Source organism: Scylla paramamosain, chromosome 12 (genome assembly GCF_035594125.1).
Source record: "Scylla paramamosain isolate STU-SP2022 chromosome 12, ASM3559412v1, whole genome shotgun sequence".
Classification (NCBI taxonomy): Eukaryota; Metazoa; Arthropoda; class Malacostraca; order Decapoda; family Portunidae; genus Scylla; species Scylla paramamosain.
The window spans coordinates 17,223,138-17,247,196 of record NC_087162.1 but is presented as its reverse complement, the minus strand read 5'-3'; the positions used below and the strand labels follow the sequence as shown (position 1 = coordinate 17,247,196).

General features: G+C 41.8%; 2 protein-coding genes across 2 annotated transcripts; one reads left to right on the top strand and one right to left on the bottom strand.

Annotated features, from left to right (window-relative positions):
* Nucleotides 1-753: 753 nt before the first annotated feature.
* Nucleotides 754-10,603, bottom strand: LOC135105784 (uncharacterized). The gene is made up of 4 exons (XM_064014275.1): nucleotides 10,487-10,603; nucleotides 6,962-7,175; nucleotides 4,395-4,531; nucleotides 754-2,715 (listed from the first exon to the last, which is right to left on the bottom strand). The coding sequence occupies exons 2-4, from the start codon at nucleotides 7,121-7,123 to the stop codon at nucleotides 2,646-2,648; spliced, it is 369 nt and encodes a 122-aa protein (XP_063870345.1). The 5' UTR covers nucleotides 7,124-7,175; nucleotides 10,487-10,603; the 3' UTR covers nucleotides 754-2,645.
* A 6,487-nt stretch (nucleotides 10,604-17,090) lies between these two features.
* LOC135105437 (uncharacterized) lies at nucleotides 17,091-23,465 on the top strand. The gene is made up of 6 exons (XM_064013568.1): nucleotides 17,091-17,428; nucleotides 18,109-18,288; nucleotides 18,669-18,796; nucleotides 21,132-21,270; nucleotides 21,410-21,543; nucleotides 21,879-23,465. The coding sequence occupies exons 1-6, from the start codon at nucleotides 17,401-17,403 to the stop codon at nucleotides 22,164-22,166; spliced, it is 897 nt and encodes a 298-aa protein (XP_063869638.1). The 5' UTR covers nucleotides 17,091-17,400; the 3' UTR covers nucleotides 22,167-23,465.
* The last annotated feature ends 594 nt before the right edge of the window (nucleotides 23,466-24,059 follow it).

The window sequence follows — 24,059 nt, the reverse complement described above, 5'->3', positions numbered from 1 at the left end:
TCACTACAGTCTCTTGAGAACGTACTTCTGTAGCTTGGCAAGTGTTAGGTTTACCTGATATTCTATTTTCTTTACGTCCATCCTAACAATATATTATAGTGATGACACTGTAAGCAAAATAAAGTCGTAGCAGTAAAAGGGTTATTATTACGACTCTCTTCATGATTCACTATTACAATGGGATGGAGTATAATTAGCGTGTTATTCTTTAGCAGTACTTGTATTTAAGAAAATCCCGGCCTCTCTCGTTACATAAGGACAACATATTGATAATGCAGCACCGGGATCCTGAAATGCAGATATATGAGGGAATTCAACTTCAGCAAGAACAAGAAGTGTAATTCTGAAATATGCGACAAGTTTTTCAGGACTAACATTGATGACATGACAAACTTTCACGTGGAGATGAGGCTTGTAACTACCTGTTGTGAAAGTATGAAAGTTCCCGTCCATGCAGGTGAGGACAGAACTAGATTATTTTTGAGGAGTGGATTAGGACAATATTGAAATAACAAAAGCGTTTTCATCTGAGGGGTATGTTAGGTTTAGATTAATTGAATTCAGTGAATTTCTTCATTTAAAGGTCAAAGAAACAATTGCCGCTAATTCGCAATACATTAAGCGAACAGCGATGTAATTAGTGACCGGTAATGCAATCAGCAAATAATAACGAAACTTGATGTAACACTGAAACAACACCATTTGACATCCCACGGCCTTGACTGGTGGGAAGATCGAATGAGAGAATTAAAATGCTACATCGATATTTTATTTTACTCATACATGAAGCTTGATTGTGCACGAGGGAAACTAAAATCAAACGAGGTAATTAGCATAGTTATTCATAAAGGCAAAATAGTGACGGAGAGGAGAGGGTGACAAGTGGAAGGATACCATTGCCAGACTAAATATATTAATTGAGTAGTCGTGGTCACAAGTCGAGTCTCGTGCTACATTTATTTCCACTGCGCTGAGCGCTTCCCGTCCTGCGATGTGCAACCACACTCTACAAAATCCTTGCAAACGCTTACAAAAAATTACAAAAAGGAAAAAAAAAGGACTAAAAGGATAGATTTTCCAATTTCTTTTAACAAATACAATGTTCAGAGGTGGTTGCATAACATTAAGAAATGTCTCAGATTGGTTTGTGATTAATGAACCATGTGTCATGTAGCAGTGAAAGGACTGAGTTGGTCAAATTCTGACTGATTTGGAGCGTCAAAAATGTACAAAAATGTACAAAAATGGCCAGTAAATGGCATCTGAAATATTAGGTTTTCAAATCAATGGTTTATTTTTAAACAAATTCGAAAAATACTAATATATATTACTGCTTCAAGTGTTTTAGTTTATAAAAAATGCCAGACAGACGAAACAATATCTGTTGGGTGAAGCATTGATACAAGAGTTCGAGATGGTCAAAACTTAACACCAACCAATTCAAGTTGGTCAAGTCTGCTTTTATCACCCTCCCCCAATCACATCCCCCCTCGAGCTATCCCTGACTCTGATCTTAGCATGTACCAGTTATCAAGTTCTGCAAGCAGACAATGAACAGATCACAGGACTTATTACGCAGAGAAAACGCTAAACAAAGAGGAAGCATGTACGTCATGTTATCATGTCACTCAACTACTGACTGTGACTGTACCACGAAAAGAAAGAATGATCGAACTCAAGGTTGTCTTCATAGATGTGACGTAACAATAGGATGATACGGACTACTTTATTCTGTTTTAGTTCAAAGCTCCAAATAGAACTGCTTCAACACAGAGTATGTGTACAACTGACATACAGGAACTTGTTTGTGGTTCCGTACAGGTGGTTTGTGATTCAGAGGCAAAGAGTTGATCGTCATCGTCACGTTATCTTTTAGGAGCAATAAAATATATTAAGAAACGCTTAACATAGTCACTTCATTAAGGAAACATTCTCGTCATTCCTTTGAAATCTGCGTGCGATCTATCATTCACTTGTTGTCGCTTCTTTGATACTAACCAATAAATAAATATGTATCAAAGAAATAAATACTAACTAGAAAACAAACAAACAAAATAACGAATAAACAAACAAACAAACGAAGTAAATAGATAATTAAGTCAAACAAAGAAATGAATAATCAGAAAAGTACCTAATGCACATCACTACGTACGCAAGTAAGCTGCTCTTCAGACATAAAAGCAGTAGCACAAACTTAACCTCGAGTGTGCACTGTACTCTCGGCTGGACCCTCACAGTGACCTTGTCTCTTAACGAACTCCTTTCACGTTTAGCGAACACACTTATCAGAACATCAGACTTCTTTGTTTAACTCTCTTTGGGAGCAACAGAAATTAGAGGGTTTTTTATTCTCTTTCTCTTCTCCTTTTTTATTCCAAGATCCTTCATTCATAAAATAAATAAATGAATAGATAAATAAATAAATAAATAAATAAATAAGTAAATAAATAAATGAATACTGTACCAGCAATAAGCACATGAAACTACTACTACTACTACTACTACTACTACTACTACTACTACTACTATTGCTGCTGCTGCTGCTGTTGCTACTGCGGCTACTACTACCACAACTTATCACTTTAAGGACTGCATAGCTGCTTGTGAGCCGCGTTAGAAGGTACAGCAGCACCGTGCACAGCGTCCTACTGGTACAGGTCCAGGGCGTCGAGGAGCAGGCTGAGGGAGGGCAGGCTGCTCGGGGAGTCCTCCATCCTGGTGAGAGACAACATCACTAAGGATTTCAGAGGTACGTGTGTGTATATCGGTCACTCGCATTTCTGATAGGCATCCTGGGACAGAAATGCAATGAAATCTGGCGAGATCATTATATATGGCTGAATGTAAACAATAAAAGAAGTTCTGCATATTACAGAAAATGAAAAAAAAAAAAAAAAAAAAAAACGCTACCGGAAAAGTTACACCGGTGGACTCAGTGGTGTGCTGTGCTCCCATTGGCAATGCTTCTAGTACTTTTGTTTAATCTTTACCCTTTCACCGCTGAACAATTTTAAGCTTCTATGACATCCATTTTTGTAATACAGTCTCTTGTTTAGCTATGTATAAAAAAAAAAATCTCGTATTCACTTCGTGTGAGTTCATGCAATCAATTTTTACAATGGTGTGAACCTTAACAAAAGACGAACATACTGGTGAAAGCGTTAGTAAGGATCCTACGTGGCCGAGTCCTTGTGAATTTCTGTCTGTATAAACACTGATCCTGTGACGGCAAGATCGACCATAGCAGACGTGAAGACTTGCTGCCGCGGTTACACAAGGCTGCTTGTGGGAGAGACAATAGGGTGGTGCAAGGTGCCGCTGACCTTCCCATGTCCTGTCTGACCGTGTCCTTCCAGTAGCACTACTCACCAGTTAGTTGTACATCCTATACAGACAAGGTTTTTTACTGTTCACGCAATACTACAAATACTTAAATGATCCTAAACAGTCTGAGACTAGCAAAAGATAAATGCAACGTAAGTAATACAAAATAAAGATGCATATTATGAGAGAGAGAGAGAGAGAGAGAGAGAGAGAGAGAGAGAGAGAGAGAGAGAGAGAGAGAGAGAGCTAGTATCTAACACCCTGGACGTTCCCATCTAGAAGAGCATCAGAAGACAGTGATCCCAAGGAGGGTCACCTCCGAAAAGTGTTACGTGTATATTATCCAAATTTTCTATTTCAAGTAACACTAGTGAACTTAGATTTTTCTATTTGTGGAGCCTCGCTCCTGTCCCTCGGAACGTCATTGTATTTTCCTGAATGAGACTAGGATGGTGAGGTTCCTGATGATAATCTTTATTGTATTGTATTCTCTTTTACTGTCTCTCCCCTCCGCTTCAAAGCACATCTGGCCGTCGCGTCTACGAGTACGAATGCAATAGTACATCATTTGCATACGTGCCCAGTACCTTAATTCTTTGTGTTATAAATCTTGCCAAAACTCAATTAAGATTCTCTAACAAAATAAACTTATTCGTAGCCAGCTGTGCAAATTACGCAAAAAATGACGTCAAATGAATAAAAAAATGAAACACATCTCTTCCATCCTTCCTTCTGTAGCAAAAACGTTTATCATTGACTTTAACTGTCTTCATCTTTGCCGACCATTATGGTGAGCAATTTTTCAGTGACCCAGAGCGGCTGGTGTCTTATCCTATGGGAAGCATGCAAATTTTTTTTTTTTTTACAGGGATGGTTATAAATTATTTTCCTAAATCTATAAGCAGCCTTCTATGTACAGATATTCAATTAATAACTAGTCTCCTTCTTTCTATTTTCAACATTATCAAAGTATCAGCGGGTTAGTTTGCTGTCACAAGTATGCTCCAGTTAGTGTCATGAGAAAGTTCACAGCCAAAAAAAGTATCTCAGGAAAACCTTCACAGCCTCACCGGTGGAGCTTGGCTTGCGCAGCGTGGGGTTGCAGGGCGGAGTGGTCGAGGAGCCTCATGGTGTGCACGCCCTTGCCACCGAAGTGAAGGTACCACACGGATATGATTGCCGCCACCACCACGACCACGTACCCAGCCTGGAAGGAAGAGATTTGTATTGATTAAACTGTAAACCACGTCACTACAGATACAAGCGACCATGTACAAAACTGTGCAACTACACGGTCACGACAGATGACAAATAGACATCTATGGACACAGGTCTAGTGGAAAACAAAAGGGCAAACGAAACAGTTCGTGACACTATACTAATGCGATTCAGTTTCTCTCGGTGGAGGAACACGAGAGGAACACAAGAAGTCTATGAGGAGGTACTGAAGAATTACTAGGTTTTAACTACTAGTCTTAATCTTGCATGTAAAAGAAGAAGAAGAAGAAGAAGAAGAAGAAGAAGAAGAAGAAGAAGAAGAAGAAGAAGAAGAAGAAGAAGAAGAACCGTTCAGCCGTTAAGAAACTTTTACGGAACGGTCTTGGGCTTTGTAATGAATGACAAATACAAGAAGTACGTGGCAGGGGTTCTCGATCTCAGTAATCAGGTTATTAGTGCTGAATCATAAGGGAGCTTCAAAAGAAGGTTACACATATTTATGGATGAGGACAGGTGGAAATAGGTAGGCATGTTTCAGGGACTGCCACGTGTAGGCCTGGTGGATTCTTTTGTTCTTATGTTCTTACGAAGTGAGGTAAAGAATGAATAAATGATGATGAGAATACGGAGAAGAAAAGACTCTAAGGGGGAAAATAAGAAAAATGGAGGAGATAAGTAAGGAGAGAGAGAGAGAGAGAGAGAGAGAGAGAGAGAGAGAGAGAGAGAGAGAGAGAGAGAGAGAGAGAGAGAGAGAGAGAGAGAGAGAGAGAGAGAGAGAGAGATACACATACACACGGATGGACGGACAGCCGAGGAGATAGATGGAAGGAAGGATGCTGTAGATGCTTGGTGAAGATTGTCAAAAATGACGACCCAAAACAGACGTGGGGAAAGATGTCTAGGGAAAGAAGGAGTCGGTAAAATTGACGACTGAGGAGTCTTCTCTTTTTATCATAGAGAACTTGTACTTCTGGATTTATTATCATGTAAGAATTATGTACATATAAGAAGAAATAATGATAATTAAGTAATTCAACGATAACGAATTTGATTATGATAATGAAGCACGATAACGATCCACGATGCGAGTTTCCACGATAACGATGAGAGTTTCCACGATAACGATGCGAGTTTCCACGATAGCGATGCGAGTTTTCACGATAACAATGCGAATTTTCACGATAACGATACGAGTTTTCACGATAACGACGCGAATTTCCACAATGCGACTTCACGATAATGATACGGTTTCACGATAACGATGCGATTCCAGTTTCCACCATAACGATGGGATTCCAGTTTCCATAATAACGATGGTTTTTCAGTTTTCATGACAACGATGCGGGTTACCACGATAAGGAAACGAGCGATGGCGAGAGCGAAACGATACTTAACTCTGCTTACCTACATGTACTGGGACGAACCCTTTCACTCCTTAAGGGTCCATCCCAGTCCCGTGGGTGCGAGGGCAGTGACGAGGCAACCTTGCAGCGCCTTACACGGGTCGCCATGAGCAGTGACCCACCACACACCACTCCCCAGCCACTGTCATGAAGGGAGCCCTTTTCTCCCCTAAAGAACCCCTCGTACTGTCAGTGCCTGGTGCATGGCGCACAGCGTGCCCTCGTTCATGGTGAGTTGTTCAGCCCGGTGTCATTATAAGCAAGGGACCCGTACACACCATTCAATTATATTAATTAGTTATATTTTTATGTAAGCGGGTCACTAGCTACGGACAACAAAAAGTTGAAGGAAAAAAAAAACGTCCACTTGAGTGTCAGTTTCCCAAAGAGATGCCAAATAAAAAAATAAATAACGGATGATTAGTCTTGAAACCTCTCTCTTGAAAGAGTTCAAGTCATAGGAAGGAGAAAATACAGAAGCAGACGGAGTTCTAAAGTTTACCAGAGAAAGGGATGTTAGGCACTATCATCTTATACTCGTATACTTACTATTGGCGACGAGACTCGGAGATGAGATGTAGCAATGGGAATGTTTGTAGCTGGATAAGCTGAGCTCGCATTGTCGAGTTGTGTGCAGTGGTAGCCAAGCAAGTTGAGTTTGCAATTGCTGATAGTCATAATCTGAAGTGTTGGCTAAGCATCCAGGTAGGTTGTTCTTTTACATGATAAACTGCCGAATTGGGTTGTATTGGAGAGCAGACTCATCCTAGATACGAGAACGTAGAGAACAATCACGAGTCTCTGTACATATCTCTGTACAGTCTGTACTTATTATATATATATATATATATATATATATATATATATATATATATATATATATATATATATATATATATATATATATATATATATATATATATATATATATAAAGGAAAATAGACCGTTCTTCCTTTCATTCATACAAGTTCCAAGCATTCTTCTTACACTAATACACTCAAGGCTGCACACTCACCTTCACAATCTGTTCGTAGCTGAGGGCATCGGTCAAGGGGAGGTAGATGGTCCTCCTGCTGTCCGTGGGGGCTGTCGCGGCGGAGACTGTTACGTTATTCAGGGAGAACACAGCAGCCAGGCACAGCACCGCCACGCCGCGCCTCGCCCAGCACAAAACCATCGCCACAGTGTTAGGGATGCCCGCCGCCCGACACGATGCGCTGCTCTGGATTCTGGAGGAGCAAGAAAGAAATTATTTAGATGCTATAAAAATGTGCTGTTACTGAATCCTTTTGTGATGCATTAAGCTCAACAGATCTCGGTATATACCCCTCTCCTTCTTTTATTTATTTATTTATTCTTTATGTCTACCTATCTTCATACCTGATTCAGATTCCCAAATACAGAGGACACCCGAGATTAAAGCCCAGCACCTCACCAAACTGCTTTACCGAATGTCCAATTTTTCGTACGCTTGCAAAGGAAAAGTAGCGGCTGAAGTTAACTGTGGAACCCGATGAGTGGCTTGTTGGTTAGCTAGCAAACAAAAACAAAGGTGACTGGAAGCGGTCCTAAGCGACTCATATACATACACCCACAACCTGACATTCCTCCTTCCCTTCATAACACACTGGTCGCTATAATAAGTGGTATTGTCTCCGCTAGTGTACGCGCCGCGCTCACGACTTTAAGGATCTTTCCCTGTTACTGTCCTTCATGAGCAAGGGCACGGGGCATGTGGTGCGTGAAAGGCCTCACTACCCAGAGGTCAGGCCATTGTGATCAATAGGATCTCTCCTGCAAGGTACAGCTGGTCGTCACGAGTCCTGCATGTGGACCTCCAGGCCGTGCTGCTGGATCACACGCCCCCTGAGACTGACTTAATTGTACTGGTTTTCTTTCCCATCACTTCATACTCTTCGAAGATGGGAGCACAATTTATATACGAGCAAAAAATTTCCTTGCTCTATTTTTTTTCAATCATACCTCCATCTGCAATTAATTTTGTTTAAAGGCTTAGTATTTCCCTAAATATAACTCAGCTGGGTGTGTGGCTCCTAGCAGAACACTGGTCGTTATGGTGGAAAGGATCGTATTTCCTTCATAACAAAAACAGCCAGAATACCTGAGCGTGGCAGAGGCAATGTGTTAATAAACAAAAAGTACTCACCTTGTCAATCCACTGGGTTAGTGTTCATAACAGTGCGGTCCACGCTTCCCAACGTGAACCCTATAATATTAAACCGTATTGATTTGAATAATGGTAGGCACGAATACTCACACACACACACACACACACACACACACACACACACACACACACACACACACACACACACACACAGACACACACACACACACACACACACACACACACACACACACACACACACACACACACACACACACACACACACACACACACACACACACACACTTTATGAAACATTTTAGTTTTTGCTTTCCACTTCATACTCATCGATGACGGGAGCACAATTTGCATACGAGCGAAAAAAAAAAAGAAAACTTCTTCCTCTTATTTTTTTCCATTTTGTGCGGTGAGTTTTTCTGAAATCGTTTGCACCGCCACATCCTTGAAAGACCACAACAACTGGAGACTGTATTCACCGTGTTCCGGGTCTTACCTCAACAACTTTAAAGAGGAGAAAAGTTATTGCTTATTGTTATTCACAGGAATTTTCATGTCTGCAGTCACAGTTTAACGATGATTCTGCACCACCATTAAGATACACGGCCTTGAAAACATGACTGATAATTCTTGCGGCCTTTAAAGACAGTCCATGTGGGAGAGAACATAACGTTTAAAAATACGAGCCTATGCCGTCAATCAATTCTAGACATCTTGCCATCAACGTAACGATAGTTTTTTTTTTCTTTTTACCTGAACACTATTGCCTATTGTATAAATGTGTTCTTTTTTTACCTAAACATTATCACCTACTGTAAAAATGTGTACTGCATAAATCATGTATCAGTCTTTTAGTGAAACATTTACTCTAACATCCACGATTTTTAACATCTGCCTCTGTGTCCGGCGCGCCTCAACCTGGCAGAAGGCTCCTCACTGGCGGAGGGAAAAGATTGCAGCGGGACCACGCGATGCAGGGTAGCCGGTCTCTCCCCTCTCCTGGCTGTCAGCACCAAAGGAGATAGCACCGTTAGCCCCGTATGTGTGTGTGTGTGTGTGTGTGTGTGTGTGTGTGTGTGAGAGAGAGAGAGAGAGAGAGAGAGAGAGAGAGAGAGAGAGAGAGAGAGAGAGAGAGAGAGAGAGAGAGAGAGAGAGAGAGAGAGAGAGAGAGAGAGAGAGAGAGAGAGAGAATTAGTTCCGTTCATATATATGAGGTAAAAGTAACATTTAATATCTCTCAACAGAATGCAAGACGTAAAATTAATACACAAGCAACATGACAATACACACCTGAATAACACACCCAGTTATTCCCAGCGATACATAACAACGAGGCCGAGAAACAAGAGGAACAAAACATAAAACAAAGCAATCTACTAGTTACAAAAGTCAGAGACAAAACCCAACCGTGTACTTCTAAAAGTCAACAGATGGCGGGTGGTGCGGGGGTCAAGAGAAGAGAGCCAGTCCCCTCGCTCCTTGCCTTGTTCCACCCAACCAAGCAAGAACACTACAGCTCCATTGAGTAGGTCACCCTCATCTTCATCACCGAGGGGAGTACGGATACAACTGGCAGCTTTAACACATTCACTGCTGCTTCACACGTCACTCCTTCATCACAAACCATTCTCAGACATCTCTTTTCTATCCTACAGCTTTCTCTAAATATTATACTGGGTTAGTCATTGGAAAGCCTCTCCTTTTAATACCCTTTTCCTCTTTGTAGATTCTTACAAAGATTGTACAGTGCTTTTAGTGTTGTGCCTTGTTGCATATTGCAGTGAGAGGGTGAAAGGAAGGGAAGGGATAGAACAGTACACGCTCGTGCAACGAGACTGACGAGGAAAGCCTGGAGACAACAAAAACTCTCCTTCACGACAGGTACACGCGGCAAACGCTTAAAAACTCTCCTGCCATCGACCACCAGCTGGTGAGGCTTGAAGGGCTGGAGCAGTGTGCGGGTGGGCGGTGGGAAATACGACCACACCAAACGCGAATATTTACATAATTTCTATACACTTTCCACTGCTACATATATTGTCTCTGCTCTCAAGATTAACAGCTGAACAAGTCACTCAAAAAATAAAGTTCTCTGTTGTTGAGTCTGCTGCTATATCACGTTTTTTTTTGGCATCGGGAGGCAAGAGGGCATCGTTTCCTTCCTGTCATGATGTGAATCGATTCAACCCAATACGTTAACCTTCCTGAACTCGATCATAAGCACTGACTAGACTGGACTGGACTGGACTGGATACATTTGCTCACCACAAGTTTTATCAGATTATGCTAACATTTCTGCCTTGAGCAAGTTTAGCGAGTTTAGCGTCGATAGTATCAGTTTCCGCCTGGGTCTATGTGTCAAATTGTCTCGTCTTAGTGATAAGTACTTATTACCTCAGTGCCGAGTATCCCGCTTCGAGGCGACTTGCGAGGGCGGGTGTGCTGTGGTGAACGCGGGCGTGGGTGGGAGGTGTGGTCGCGCCGCGGGCTGGAGTACTACTACATGGAGGAGTGAGCTGAGCGGACCTTCATACAACAAGGCACGAAAAAAAAGTGCTCATATGGAAATGCAAAGATGACGGCGCCACCTTTTTCTGAACATCAATAAAGGAAGTCAGGAATGAGGATGTGAGTGACGGGAGAGAATAATTTTATCAAGAATCTACAGGGAACGTAGTGAAATGGTTTAGAACTGTAATTATGTTGTAATGTTTTCACTTCACCGAGCACAGAGAACCATATTATAAAACACGGCACCGCACCTCCACTACACTGATAAGGCTCTAGTTGAAATTACACTGGTTTCTAAGGATGTTTTTATGGTTCTGACAAATTAACAAGTTTTCTCTATTATTAACAGGAGAAACACTCTTGAGAACCCGGCTAATGATTTCTGTATCCTTTGAAAATAGTTGTGGTGAGAGAGCTAAACGTTTCAGAATGTCGGGCAGAATACTAGAAAGAAGCGGGAGGGCAAAGGGTTTATGATCATGAGAAATAGTAGCTTTAAGTGGTTGAGTCCATCGGCAGTTTTGCCACTGTAAACATACGAGTAGATAAGGCAAGCCAGGCGGCGACCAACGTTTGCTGGCTCGCCTCCCAGCACGCACAGGGACCAGCAAGACTCAATATTTTCTTATTGCAGTTTTGAGCTTAAAAATTACCAGGAATGTTTTGGCGCACTAGTAGAAGTGTTTAGAGGAGAGAGGGATCATGAGGGTAAAAGGATGAATGAGGAATAATAAGTTAAGAATCTAATAAATGTTACTAAATAATCTCTAACATTTCTTGACTATCTTTATTAGTATGTCCACTTGTTGGTTTTGCGTGTCACTGGAACGATCACTTGCACTTCACCTGGCTGTTAGGTAAGCGTGGGCCAAGCAGCTTGATGGAAAATTTGCAAGTAAGACAAGGTCGTCGGAAAAGGTCAGAATGTATATAAGGATGCAAGGCGAGGGAGGGAGAACAGAACCTCGTGACGAAACCTGATCAGGAGCACTGTTTTGAGGGTGGCAGACACTCGTACTGTTTACATATCACGGTCACATTTATCGCATTTATGAAACTGTGTGTTGTTCAGCTCAGATGCAGGGGATGTCTTGCAAGATTCCCTGTGAGCGCAAAATGAGCCAGCAGTCTCGAGCGTCGACTTGTGCTCTGAAGGATAGGGCATTCCTGTGTTGCAGTAACTATGAAGCTTTCTGAGGTGTTTCATGTTTAAGGTATTACAAGCGAACTTTTAATTTATTATTCTTTATCAGCAAACTTTTCTTCCCCATTTCTTGTTGTGAGCTAATCCTCTCCACGCATTAGAAAAAAATAAAATAAAACAAAATAAAAAATCAATCAATCAATCAAACAACTAGTCAGTCAAGCTGCTTCATCCCTTCGACTAGGATTAATTTATTGAAGTGAGGAATGAGTCAGAGAACTGCAAACTAGAAAAACGCGTATCATTATTAGATATTATGTAAGTTTTTATCCAGTATTTCATTTGAAGGTTTGAATCAGTCTGTTGCTGTCATTACTTGGGCCGCCTCGTTGTGGTGTGGTGTTACATTTGAAGCAGAACGTGAATCTTGAAGGAAATATTTGCTGTGAAGTGTAAATGGAAGAAGAAGAACAACAACAACAACAACAAAATAATAATAAGAAGAACGAGAACAAGGACGACGACAACAACAACAACAACAACAACAACAACAACAACAACAAAATAATAATAATAATAAGAATGAGAAAGAGAACAAGAAGAAGAAGAACAACAACAACAAGAACAACAACAATAACAGCAAAATAATAATAAGAACGAGAACAACAACAATAACAACAACAACAACAACAACAACAACAACAAAGGAATTAAGAAAAGAGTATTTACTGTGAAATCTAAATACAAAAGAAAGTATAAAAAAACTTTACAGGATACGTTAAAATTTTCTCACCATTTGTGATTTACGTATACTTCTGTAAACCAAGAGTCTGTTTGACACTAGAAGAGTCCCCTGCACCAGCCCCAGACTCCATTTTTCCCCTCAGACACCGCCCTGCATCGCCTCCTGCAGGAAGGACGTATCTTCTCCTGGGCCTTCCTTCACTTCCAATAAGACTTCACGGCCGTAAATCTCATTATGGAGAGGCCAGCGCGTCCCTCCCTCTTCACTTTCCCTCAGCCCTCATGCCGTATATCAGGTCCCAGGGGGGCGTGGTCCCCTGAGCTGCGACAGCCAGCGATAACAGGCCATCATTACCTTGTTAGTGCCTGGAGGGAGAGGGAGGCACGGCTGGCGGCGCCTCCCCTCCTGCTTGGGGACAAAGGGTGGAGCTGGACAGGAATGGGCGGGGTGAGGGATTTTATTTTATGTTTTCGTGGAAACTGATAGGACAATAAATTCCATAAGGCAGAGATCAATAGTTTCAACGAATAGTTTCTACGTCCTTAATATTTGGACGGAGTAATCTGCAAAGGGCGAAATACCTTTTTTTTTTTTTTTTTCTTGCGAAGAGAAAATACGATAGAAAGTATTAAACAGGAAATCGTTTAGGAGTGGAAATTAGCATAGAAAAAAAAAAGATAATAAATAAATAAGAATGAGGTGAGTGAGTGGAAGCAGAATAGCAGCCATGTGTGAAGGATTGAAGTGTGGTGCAGTGTAGGATGGAGTAATGTGGTGTGGTGTGGTGTGGTGTGGTGTGGTGTGGTGTGGTGGAATATGGTGGAATGTGGCGTGATCGGTTGTTGAGTGGTATAGTGTGGCGTGGTGTGGTGTGGTGTGGTGAAGTATGGTGTGGCGTGGCGTGGCGTGGCGTGGCGTGGTGTGGCGTGGCGTGGCGTGGTGTAGCGTCGTGGTGTGGTGTGGTGTGGCGGCTTGAATATCCAAGACCAAGAAGACGCGAGGTGAAGAGATTTTTGCGAGGAAGACAGAAGAGACGCAAAGTGTGGTGAGCGGCAGCATGCGGGATGAGGAAGGCGGTGGGCGGCGGGCGGCGGTGTGCAGTGGGCGGGGTGGGAGTGAGGCACGCGGGAGCATGTTATCAGGAACAAACAGGGGCCGCACGACACCTCCGGCAGGAAATTATGCAGAAATTACTTGTATGCTCTGAACCTGCGTTTTTTTCCACATCTTTTTCAAAATACACAAAATATAGTTTACGGGATCCTGTTGCAGCGGCGCGTGGAGGAAGGAGGTGCACCAACAAAACAGGAATAGTGATGAAGCTTATGGAAAAACGGGAGAGAATACATGACATATTGCATGATATCCGCATGAATATTACGAAAACAGAGGAGAGCAACCAAGCTGCATTGCTCGACCTGCTTTTGGTTAACATCCTAACCCTACCACACATTTTGGCTTGCGAAGGAAGGACGAGGACCTGCCCAGTGCCCACCACGAGCTGTACGTCAACCGCAATAAGGATGATTAAAAAGATAAGGAAGAGCGACACCCCTTATCAATACTCTCCCATTACTCTCCAGCCCCCATCCTTCCTCCCGCCTCCCCTTACTCAGCCTCCTCCCTGCCACGCTAGGTCCTCTCAACTCCCCTCTTTTCGCGCCCCGATTCAGAAGGGGGCGGGGCGGAGATGGAAGGGCCTCGCGTCGCCTGCCATTCCCACAGTGTTGCCTGCGACCCCTCCCAAGGGTGGCGACGGAGAGTAGCCGCGGACACCACACCACCGCACTCAACGCACTTTGTCGCCGCAAAGGAATTAATGACATTTCCTTAAGTGTGGAAGTGACCTAGTGTGAGAAAAAAAAAGTTGCATTCGGCTAGTTTGTGAGTTAGATAGGAGGAAGAGCAGGAGTGGTTGTATTTGTGGCCCGAGAACTATTCTGCGAGGATTAAATGGGACGTTCTTGGTGGATGGTGTACGTCGCTGTCACTTCACGCCGGCCAGGTGCGGAACATTGCCCAGGGTGAGTGTCGTGCATCGCAGTGTTGAGGCAGCCTGGTACAGCGCTCAGTGACCGTGGTGTGCCTGGCGACTGTGACGGCTGCTGCTGAGGTGCGTGTCATTGCGTCATTCAGGGGTGAAAACAACAAATACGAGTACTACTACTACTACTACTACTACTACTACTATTACTACTACTACTACTACTACTACTACTACTACTACTACTACTACTACTACTACTACTGCTACTAGTAATAATAATAATGATAATAATAATAATAATAATAATAATAATAATAATAATAATAATAATAATAATAATAATAATAATAATAATACCGTCGTCATTATTATTATTATTATTATTACTATTATTATTACTATTATTATTATTATTATTATTATTATTACTATTAATTATCTTTTATACTTTTATTATCACTATCTTTATCAACATAGCTATTATCCTTAATCATTATATTAGTACAATTATTATTATTATCATAATACTTTTTATAATGAATACTACCATTATCAATGTCATCAGTTACAGATACCATCCGTCAGCTATCACTATCATTACGAGAAGTGTAGTACTTCTTACAGGAACACAGTACAACAGCCTTTCTGATCTCAATTCCCGAGTCAAGCCTGTGCACATTCCCGCCACACTTTTCTCACGAAGGAGCAGCAGGAGTGGCAGCACCATGCACTATCACGGTATTTGCAAGCCGCTGACGATCATAAATACTGGAGACTCAAGTTCAAACCGCCGACATTATAATTTCCATCGGCACCAAATACAGACTGTTGCCTCGCGGCCGCTCACCTGCCCGCCACCTTACTGGTACATTTACTTCACCTCACGCGTCTACGTCAAAACCTGTGCTTGGATGAGAAGGAGAATGACGTCTGCAGCCTTACTGTTGGTTTAGGACAAAGGACACAGTGGCAAATCTCAGTCAGTTTGGACCTAGACCTGAAGTAGTAATCTTAGCTGTTCTGAAGCGGTATACAGTCTTGCTTTGTTTGTTAGGATTGTATTCTTAAATGTTTCCGCGTCTTATCTTAGCAACTTCTAACAGACTCTAGTGGAGGTTATTAAGAGATGTTAATTGGGTGTTTTAGTGATTATATGGATAGTTTAATCAGAATTCTGTATCGTCATTGGGGAGAAACATCCATGAGAACCCGACTTATCATCTGTGTGACTTTTGAAAATAGTCCTAATGAGGGAACAAAGCGTTTAAGAATACCAACCTTACAATGAGGTCAGGGGTTGCGGGTACTCCCTACACGCACCACATGAGCCGTCAGTTGGACATTAATTCATTACCGATACAGATGCAGTTTACCAGCTTCCATTTAATATCAAAACCGTCACAACAAGATAAATGTAAGCGGGATGACATCTTTAAAATGTAATATAAGCTGTCACGGCCACGTAGAATTAGAGGAGTAGGAAAAAGGAGGAAATCTAGGATGCAGGCAGAGAGGGAAGGGAAGAGGGAAGGGTGGTGTGGGCTGCAGGCTCATTACAGCAGCTAGTCAAGCAGATCAGGGTTACCGTCTTCCAATAACTTAGACAATGTCCGATACAGATTTCAAGTGAGGGAAGCGCAGTTTCAGAATGGAAATCAAGACCAGGGCTCGAATATATAAAAAGAAAAGAAAAACAAGTAAAGGAGGTGACATACTCATGGAACGTAGGGCGATGGACAGGGTTAAAAATATACATCTTTAATGTAACGTTTCAGGGTTCTTATAAAAGTGCATGCGGTTTTACAATCACCACCACCACCACCACCGTCTGGCAGCACCAGTAGTAGCTTTGTTAAATACTGCAGGAAAAGGAAACACATCAATTTGACTTTTTTTTTTTTTTTTTGCCAACACTGATACAGTTTTTCTCAACGTCACTGTCTTGTGTTAAACCAAAACACGGGTGATTGATTTATGTTGTCTAAGAATGAAGATCAAGACCATTGTTGGAATCTTTAATGCGAAATTTCGGAATCTACATGTTCCATCATCACACCTAGAAACGGATAAAATAATTATATATATATATATATATATATATATATATATATATATATATATATATATATATATATATATATATATATATATATATATATATATATATATATATATATATATATATATATATATATATATATATATATATATATATATATATATATATATATATATATATATATATATATATATATATATATATATATATATATATATATATAATTATTTCATCCGTTTCTAGGTGTGATGATGGAACATCTAGATTCTGAAATTTCGCATTAAAGATGTATATTCCAACAATGGTCTTGATCTTCATTCTAAGACAACGTAAATCAATCACCCGTGTTTTGGTTTAACACAAGACAGTGACTTTGAAAAAAAAAAAAAATCAGTGCTGGCATAAAAACGTGAAATCAATGTTTCCTTTTCCTGCAATATTTGATAAAGTTGCTACTGGTGCTGCCAGACGATGGTGGTGGTGGTGGTGATGATGGTGATTATAAAAGTGCAAGCAGTGTTAAAAGCTTAGTTCCTTTATATCAGCAGCGTCACGCCTTCGCCGCACCCGGATGAGCAAGTGCTGGAGACTTGGTACGTGCATCACCTGTTATCGGAGAGTCATTAATACTCTGTAGAAAGTGCATCCGTGAAGTGGCTGGGAAAACATGAGCCAGAACTCATAGCGATGTTCTCAGCAGTAACCAACAGTGCTATGGAAATCTAGGCATTACTATTCCTGTGTGACCAAGACTGGCTTTTGATATTTGTTGTCTCTCGTGTGTTTCGTGTTGCAGGGACGTGGTGGCGGTGCTGGAGGTGGAACAGTCAGTTTTTACTATCATATAACCGAGTAACTGACCATGCTGCTTGTGCTTCGATTGATCATAGGTAAGCATTTCTCCCTTTATGTTTCTTTCCTCTCCTCGACGTCATATCACCCCTGTGTTGCTGCGAAGTAAATGTCAATCAATTCTTGCCACCTCTCGTTCGCTGGACACTATTTGCTTTCCTGCTGATATAATGATGCTGTACACTGAAGCGGTTCCAGAAATGTAAATGCTGATGAACATAGCCCACAAAACTCAATTATATAAGAGATTCAGTGAGAGGCAGTCCATTAACAGGTCCTTACTTCGCACCGATATTCTAACATAAAAGATCAATAACAGTTCTCAGTTTCCGCCAAAAATACACGATGCTACTGAGGAAGCAAGTATTCACCGTCACCTTATACATGTGATGCCATGATGGTTTTGTACAGCAGCGAGATATCCACCTGCTGACTCAGATGTTTGCTTAACGAATATGATCATTGCTTTGTACGAGTAGACAAAATCATTACAATACCTATGAACCATAACATTAATCTCACATACGTATTAATATTGCTTCAGTGTAGTTAATTTCTAACATTAACTTATAAATACAAACAAGAAAAATCAAATAAATTCAAAAATTTTCTCATGCATTCGTTGGAATCTAATTATGGTGTCCACGTCTTCTCTCTCGTAACTTCCAAGACTAAACACAACACCATTAATTACTGTTCTCCTTGGCGTGGCGGTCAGGATGCGCGATGGCAGCCCTGGGTGTGGGGGTGCGCATGACCGCCATGAGCAGCCCCAGGTACGTGATGGAGGGCACCAACATCACCCTTAGGTGCGAGTTTGACCTGGAGGGAGACAGGCTGTACTCCCTGCTGTGGTGGCGCGGAGGCTCCGTCCTGCTCCGCTACACGCCGCCGCATGGTGAGGACCTCTCCTGCCCAGGACTCTCTCTCTCTCTCTCTCTCTCTCTCTCTCTCTCTCTCTCTCTCTCTCTCTCTCTCTCTAACCTATTATTCATTTCAGAAAAGTATCATGTCTACCTGCAGATTGTTATTCAATACTGATTTTGCGATGTTAATGACTTGCGTATACAAATAATATCTTGCCCTTGTATGACTGTATCACTTACTATAGTAATTATTCCCTCTCTTCTTCCGTCTCTCTCCTTCCGTCTCTCTCCTTCTGTCTCTCTCCTTCCGTCTCTCTCCTTCCGTCTCTCTCTCTCTCTCTCTCTCTCTCTCTCTCTCTCTCTCTCTCTCTCTCTCTCTCGTGGGCGGCACCTGAGGTGGGTATCATTACAGGTGAGGGCCTGGACAGCGGGGATGAGGATGACCTAGGTGAGAAGGAGCAGGTTCTGCTGGACCCCATCAGTAACGTCACCACGCGTCCTCTGGCCTGGTTCCCCTCCCGAGGCCTCGACGCCCAGGTGGTGAGTGCCTGCCGCCGCCAACTTCAGTGTTACTTAACGATGACTGCATTAACAGAAAGTCGCCATTAGTACTTTGTGCAGGAATATTCCCAAACTGTCATCTGGTGCTCGGTGCTGAGGTGAAACTCACGAATTCCATTAATTCAAGTTTTGCTGCTGTTTATTCACGCATACATAGAAGCATGTACACACACACACACACACTATATATATATATATATATATATATATATATATATATATATATATATATATATATATATATATATATATATATATATATATATATATATATATATATATATATATATATAAAAGTCGACATTACTCTAAGCAACAATCAGTATACAGTCTCCGCTGAAGCATCACAAGACTAAAGTAACAACCAGTTCTGGGAGTGATTAACACCCATGGAATCTTAACTCGTCGCCTGAATGCAGAAAAATGACGAGACGCACGTGTGAGACCTTTTTTTTGGTTTATGTCAGCAAAAACTTCACTACCTATCCACTTACTTTATGTACATGCGCTTACCCTAACGACAGCCAAGTCTGAACACTGAAGCATAATTTTTTTTTTATCTGCAATAATACTCCACATTTGAAAATCATTCTGGAGCCTGGTGCTCCTATTTCTTTGACGTCTAAAAGGTGTAGAAGGAACATTTTGGCCGCACACCCCATGACTGCGTTGGATGAATACTGCTTCCATATTTCATGCACATCGTAAAAGCGATAGAAAAGTGCACAGCGAGGGGACTGGGAAAAACCCGCCTTGAAAGGAGATCTCAGCCTGTAATACTCGTGGATCAGTTGATTATACCACTACCACCACCACCACCACAACAACAACAACAACAACAACAACAACAACAACAACAACAACAACAACAACAACAACAACAACAACAACAACAACAACAACAACAACAACAACAACAACTACTACTACTACTACTACTACTACTACTACTACTACTACTACTACTACTACTACCACTACTACTACTACTACGACCACTACTGCTACTCCTGTTGATGTTGTCACAAAGAGAACTCGTTTTCGAAAGTTATCTTCCCGTTACAAAACAAAACAAAACAAAACAACAAAAAAGTCCAGTCTCCCGCACCAAAAGAAAGGATAAAACAACAGCATGGCGGGATCCAGTACATGGAGATTTCGTGTGCGATCCTGACGTGGCTAACGAGCGGCTTTACCTTCCATCCCCCGAGCCATTACCGCCACTATCACACCAATCAGAGCACAGGCCAGCCCCGCCGCCCTTCCGCCCTGCCGCCCTCTCCCCTTTGACGCCCTCCACTGTATGGCGAGATGTGAACTTCTTGACCTCCTGTGAGTTACTGGTGTTTGTGTGTTCTTTTATTTCTTTTATTTTATTTATGAAGATGCTCCTGATCAATCTAAAAGCAAGAGTTAACGCCTTTCTGTTCATTAATTAAGCATTGTCCTAGTTGTTCTTTAATTTATTGATTTATATTTTTTTCTATCCTTTGTTTTCTTTTCAGACCAACGTTTGTTCATTGTGGGGATTTCTCTTGGACCCGTGTCAGTTTTATGCTTTTCCAATGATGCCCTCTTAGTAAGTTTTTATGGCAATGATATTTCAGTCTAATCTAGTACACTCTGACGCTTGTTATGGGTAACTCTAGGAGGTAGTCGAGGCTCCACTCTAGATAGTTGATTTGTGTCAGGGTGTCATCCCATCCTCACTGCACGTATCAAAGACGTGCTTCATTCAAGAGCGGCCAATGAGCTGGTATACAGACAACAACGGGAGAAGAACATGAGTTGATACATGAAAATTCCAGTTATTTTTCGCAAAAAAAAAAAAAAAAAAAAGTGAAAGATATCCATTGTGAAGAGTGTCAGCGTTACATGCAAGAAGGACTCAGAAGGAAGGCGTTCTGTGGCGTGTCTCCGTGAATCACTTCATTCCTGCCGAGATGGCAGTCCAGCAAGTGATGTTCAAAGATTCACGGCAGTCATCAACGTGAGTACACAGTGAGTGGGACGAATTACTTCAGTTCATTTCATCTGCACGGTACGGAACAGACGAGACGAGGAAACCATTAACAAAAGAGAAGCCGTATCGCCATAAAGATAAGGAATAATCGCGCTATTTTCATGATGACGGTGTCACGCCGAGAAGTCTGGAAGGTACTGGTCACTTACTGCACTGGCTAAGTCTTTATCTATTTTCAATTTGACTTTATTTATTTATTTATTTTTTCTCTTCCTGACGAGTGTGCAGGGTACGCAAACTTAGGAAGAATGTATCACCAATAATCGCTTGTGTTCCTCTCCTCCCGCGCAGGGTGGCGAGGAGGGCCCTGAGGCGCTGTGGTTGCTCAACGTGGGCCACGAGGCTTCCGGTGTGTATACCTGTGAAGTGACCGCCGAGTCCCCGCCCACCTTCGTCACGGCCAACGTTTCTGTCACTCTTGTTGTTATTGGTGAGGATACCTTGCCATTTCACAATATTATATACGGGGAAGTTAATACATAGTTGAATGTAATTCCTCCTGGCGCCAGACACTCACAGCTGTGTCGCCATCACCCTTATGCGAATGCTTCCTCCTGTCACTATTCCAGTCCCGCCGTCTGCCTCGCCGCTGCTGCAGGGCACGGCGGGTTACGTGACGGAGGGCCAGTGGGTGGCTGCCACCTGCAACTCTGCTCCTGCACTGCCGCCGCCAGCCCTCGCCTTCTATATCAACGGCCATCCGGTAGAATCACCGATTTTTTTTTTTCATTTGTTTTGGCATCATCTTCTGTTTCTAAGTTAACATTGTCAACTTAAGTTTCCAGACACTAAAATGAATTTTCATGCTATGGCCTGTCGAATTGATTTTCCCCAGTAACAGCCACAATATACCCTTCGTTTGCTGCCACAGTAATTTCTTGTCTTTGGGTGACATCAAAAGAACACAAAGGGGAAAAGCATAACAGACTTGTTAACCATTACAAGCCTGCTTGTGATCTTACAGTTACTCTCTCTATTGCAACATGAGTCAGTAGGATGTCTCAGTGTTCAATCACATCATTCTGTTGTGTGGTGCAGGTGATGAGTGAGTTCATGTCGCCGCTGAGGGTGCGGGAGGCGGCGGACAACAAGGTGGTGGTGTCTCGTTCCGTTGGCTTCACTGTTCACCGAAGGCAGTTCCTGAATGGTCACCTCGCCCTGGAGTGTCGTGTGGCCATCGACCAGCTGGTGTGGAAGGCAACTAATGACTTGGTACTTCAGGATTACAGTTTGGAGAGCAAGGCGGCGCGGGAGTGTGCTGGTGGTGTGTGGTGGGTAAAGGGCACGGGTGTGGCCCTCCTCCTGCTTTATCGCTGGTTGGGCTGATGCGGCATCCTCTCACTGCTGGGATTAGTACGCGAAGGAGCACAAAGGAATAATAAATAGTAGCAGACATCAGACTATAATAACATAAGAAAATAAGGGGAAGCTGCAGGAAGTCGTCAGGCCTACATGTTGTAGTTCCTGTATGAAACATACCTACTTACTTCCACCTATTATCCTCATCCATAAATTTGTCTTATCTTTTAAAGCTCCCTACTGATTCAACACTTACAACCTGATTACTGAGTCTATTCCATTCGTCTGCCATTCTATTTGGACCTGTTCGCTGCTATGAGGCTGTTTGTGAAGTAAGAGATGTAGGAGAGCAAAAAGTAAAAGATGCTGAATAGTATTGATAGCGCTTCCTGTATAGACAAGAATGACGTGCACTATCAGGAATGCCTTGTTACGTTCACCAGGCTTCTAGAGAATTGGGACAGTCTAGTAATACTATCAAGCACCGGGATATACTTTCTGCTCCCTCCCATTTCGTCTCTGCGGCATCAACGAATGTTCTAGTCAATCTAGTGCGTGATTGTTTTTCTTTTCCATGGTAGGTAGTGTTTACTGTCTGTTGGTGAGGAGATTCTTAGAAATGAGCGTCATTGATAGATAGATAGATAGATAAATAGATAGATAGACAGATAGATAGATATAGATAAATAGATAGATAGATAGATAAACAGATAAATAAATAGAAAGATAGATACATAGAAAGATTGTGGCCATAGGAAATTCTTGAATGTTGCAACAAGTCTTATTCTAATCTTGTACATGACGCTCACTTTCTTTTATCCTCATCCACACAAAGTTTGACCAGCAGCACTGCACAGCACGCACAACACCTTTCAGTCAGCCTTGAAGTAATGTCACCTGGGCAATGAATTATTCAAAGCAGTAACCTGGGTCTATATAATGGACTGCTGCTCTATTAAGCCTTACTCAGTCGGTGTCTTAATGCATACTTTTGCATACTACACGCAGCACGTCGCCATGGCAAGCTCGTCTATGCAAGCAATTATTTTTTTGCGTCACCCAGACTGTTAGTTGTAAGTTTCTCCTTTTCCAGGCTCTTGATGATTGTTGCCCTGCACGCGACAACTGTGACTGACGCGTCTCTTTGTGGCTATCGTGTTTCTATATACTGTTATCTAAGGCCAGACATGTTTAACTAAAGAGGAAGAAATAACAAATAAGAACACACTGTATTTTAACAATCGTAAGGTTTTGTTATTCAATTAAAAATAAATAGATAGCAAGTAAGAATACATTGTATTTTAACAACTGTATGATTTACATATATTTTTTTTTATTTTTGAAATGTAAACTAACAGCTAGGGGAATTTTGTGATCATTCAGTTTGCATTTCGACTAACAAAGCAATCGCTGTGGATAGAAAGTTCCTTTGACAAGTGAGTGTTTGACTTTTAAACGACTGTTCTCCTTCATGGCAAGGCTATCACTGCCACGCCACACGCCAGGGCATGCCGGCACGCCATTACATTTGACAAGCTTCGCTCTCAAGCACATTGGGAGGCACAGCTCAACATGGTCTGGTTCATCACACAATGGCCACTGACACTATAAATTTTCCATGAATTAACTCAGATTACTTATTATTATCGTTACTAATTTATTTTTAAGACAACCACAATAAGTGAGTTAAGTAAAGGAAGTCACATGGGTTGAGACACTGAATGCTTCATTACCCATATGATGACCATAAGAATGTAGGATATAATCGTAAGTAATTTTATCGATAACAATGACACATACATGATGAAAACCATCCAAACAACAGTGACAGGAGTCCAGACATTCCTGAAGAAAATAGCCCGAGTACACTTTTTTTTTTTATACCTAAGAAAGGAAGGATGAATACTACTACTACTACTA

Excerpts from the sequence above, each read along its gene's own strand:
- LOC135105784 (XM_064014275.1), bottom strand. The coding sequence starts at position 7,123 with ATGGTTTTGTGCTGGGCGAGGCGCGGCGTGGCGGTGCTGTGCCTGGCT. Across the intron at positions 4,532-6,961 it reads GCTACGAACAGATTGTGAAG|GCTGGGTACGTGGTCGTGGT; the intron begins GTGAGTGTGCAG and ends TCTTCCTTCCAG. Across the intron at positions 2,716-4,394 it reads GCGCAAGCCAAGCTCCACCG|GATGGAGGACTCCCCGAGCA; the intron begins GTGAGGCTGTGA and ends GTCTCTCACCAG.
- LOC135105437 (XM_064013568.1), top strand. The coding sequence starts at position 17,401 with ATGCTGCTTGTGCTTCGATTGATCATAG. Across the intron at positions 18,289-18,668 it reads CCGCTACACGCCGCCGCATG|GTGAGGGCCTGGACAGCGGG; the intron begins GTGAGGACCTCT and ends GTATCATTACAG. Across the intron at positions 18,797-21,131 it reads GAGGCCTCGACGCCCAGGTG|GGTGGCGAGGAGGGCCCTGA; the intron begins GTGAGTGCCTGC and ends CCTCCCGCGCAG.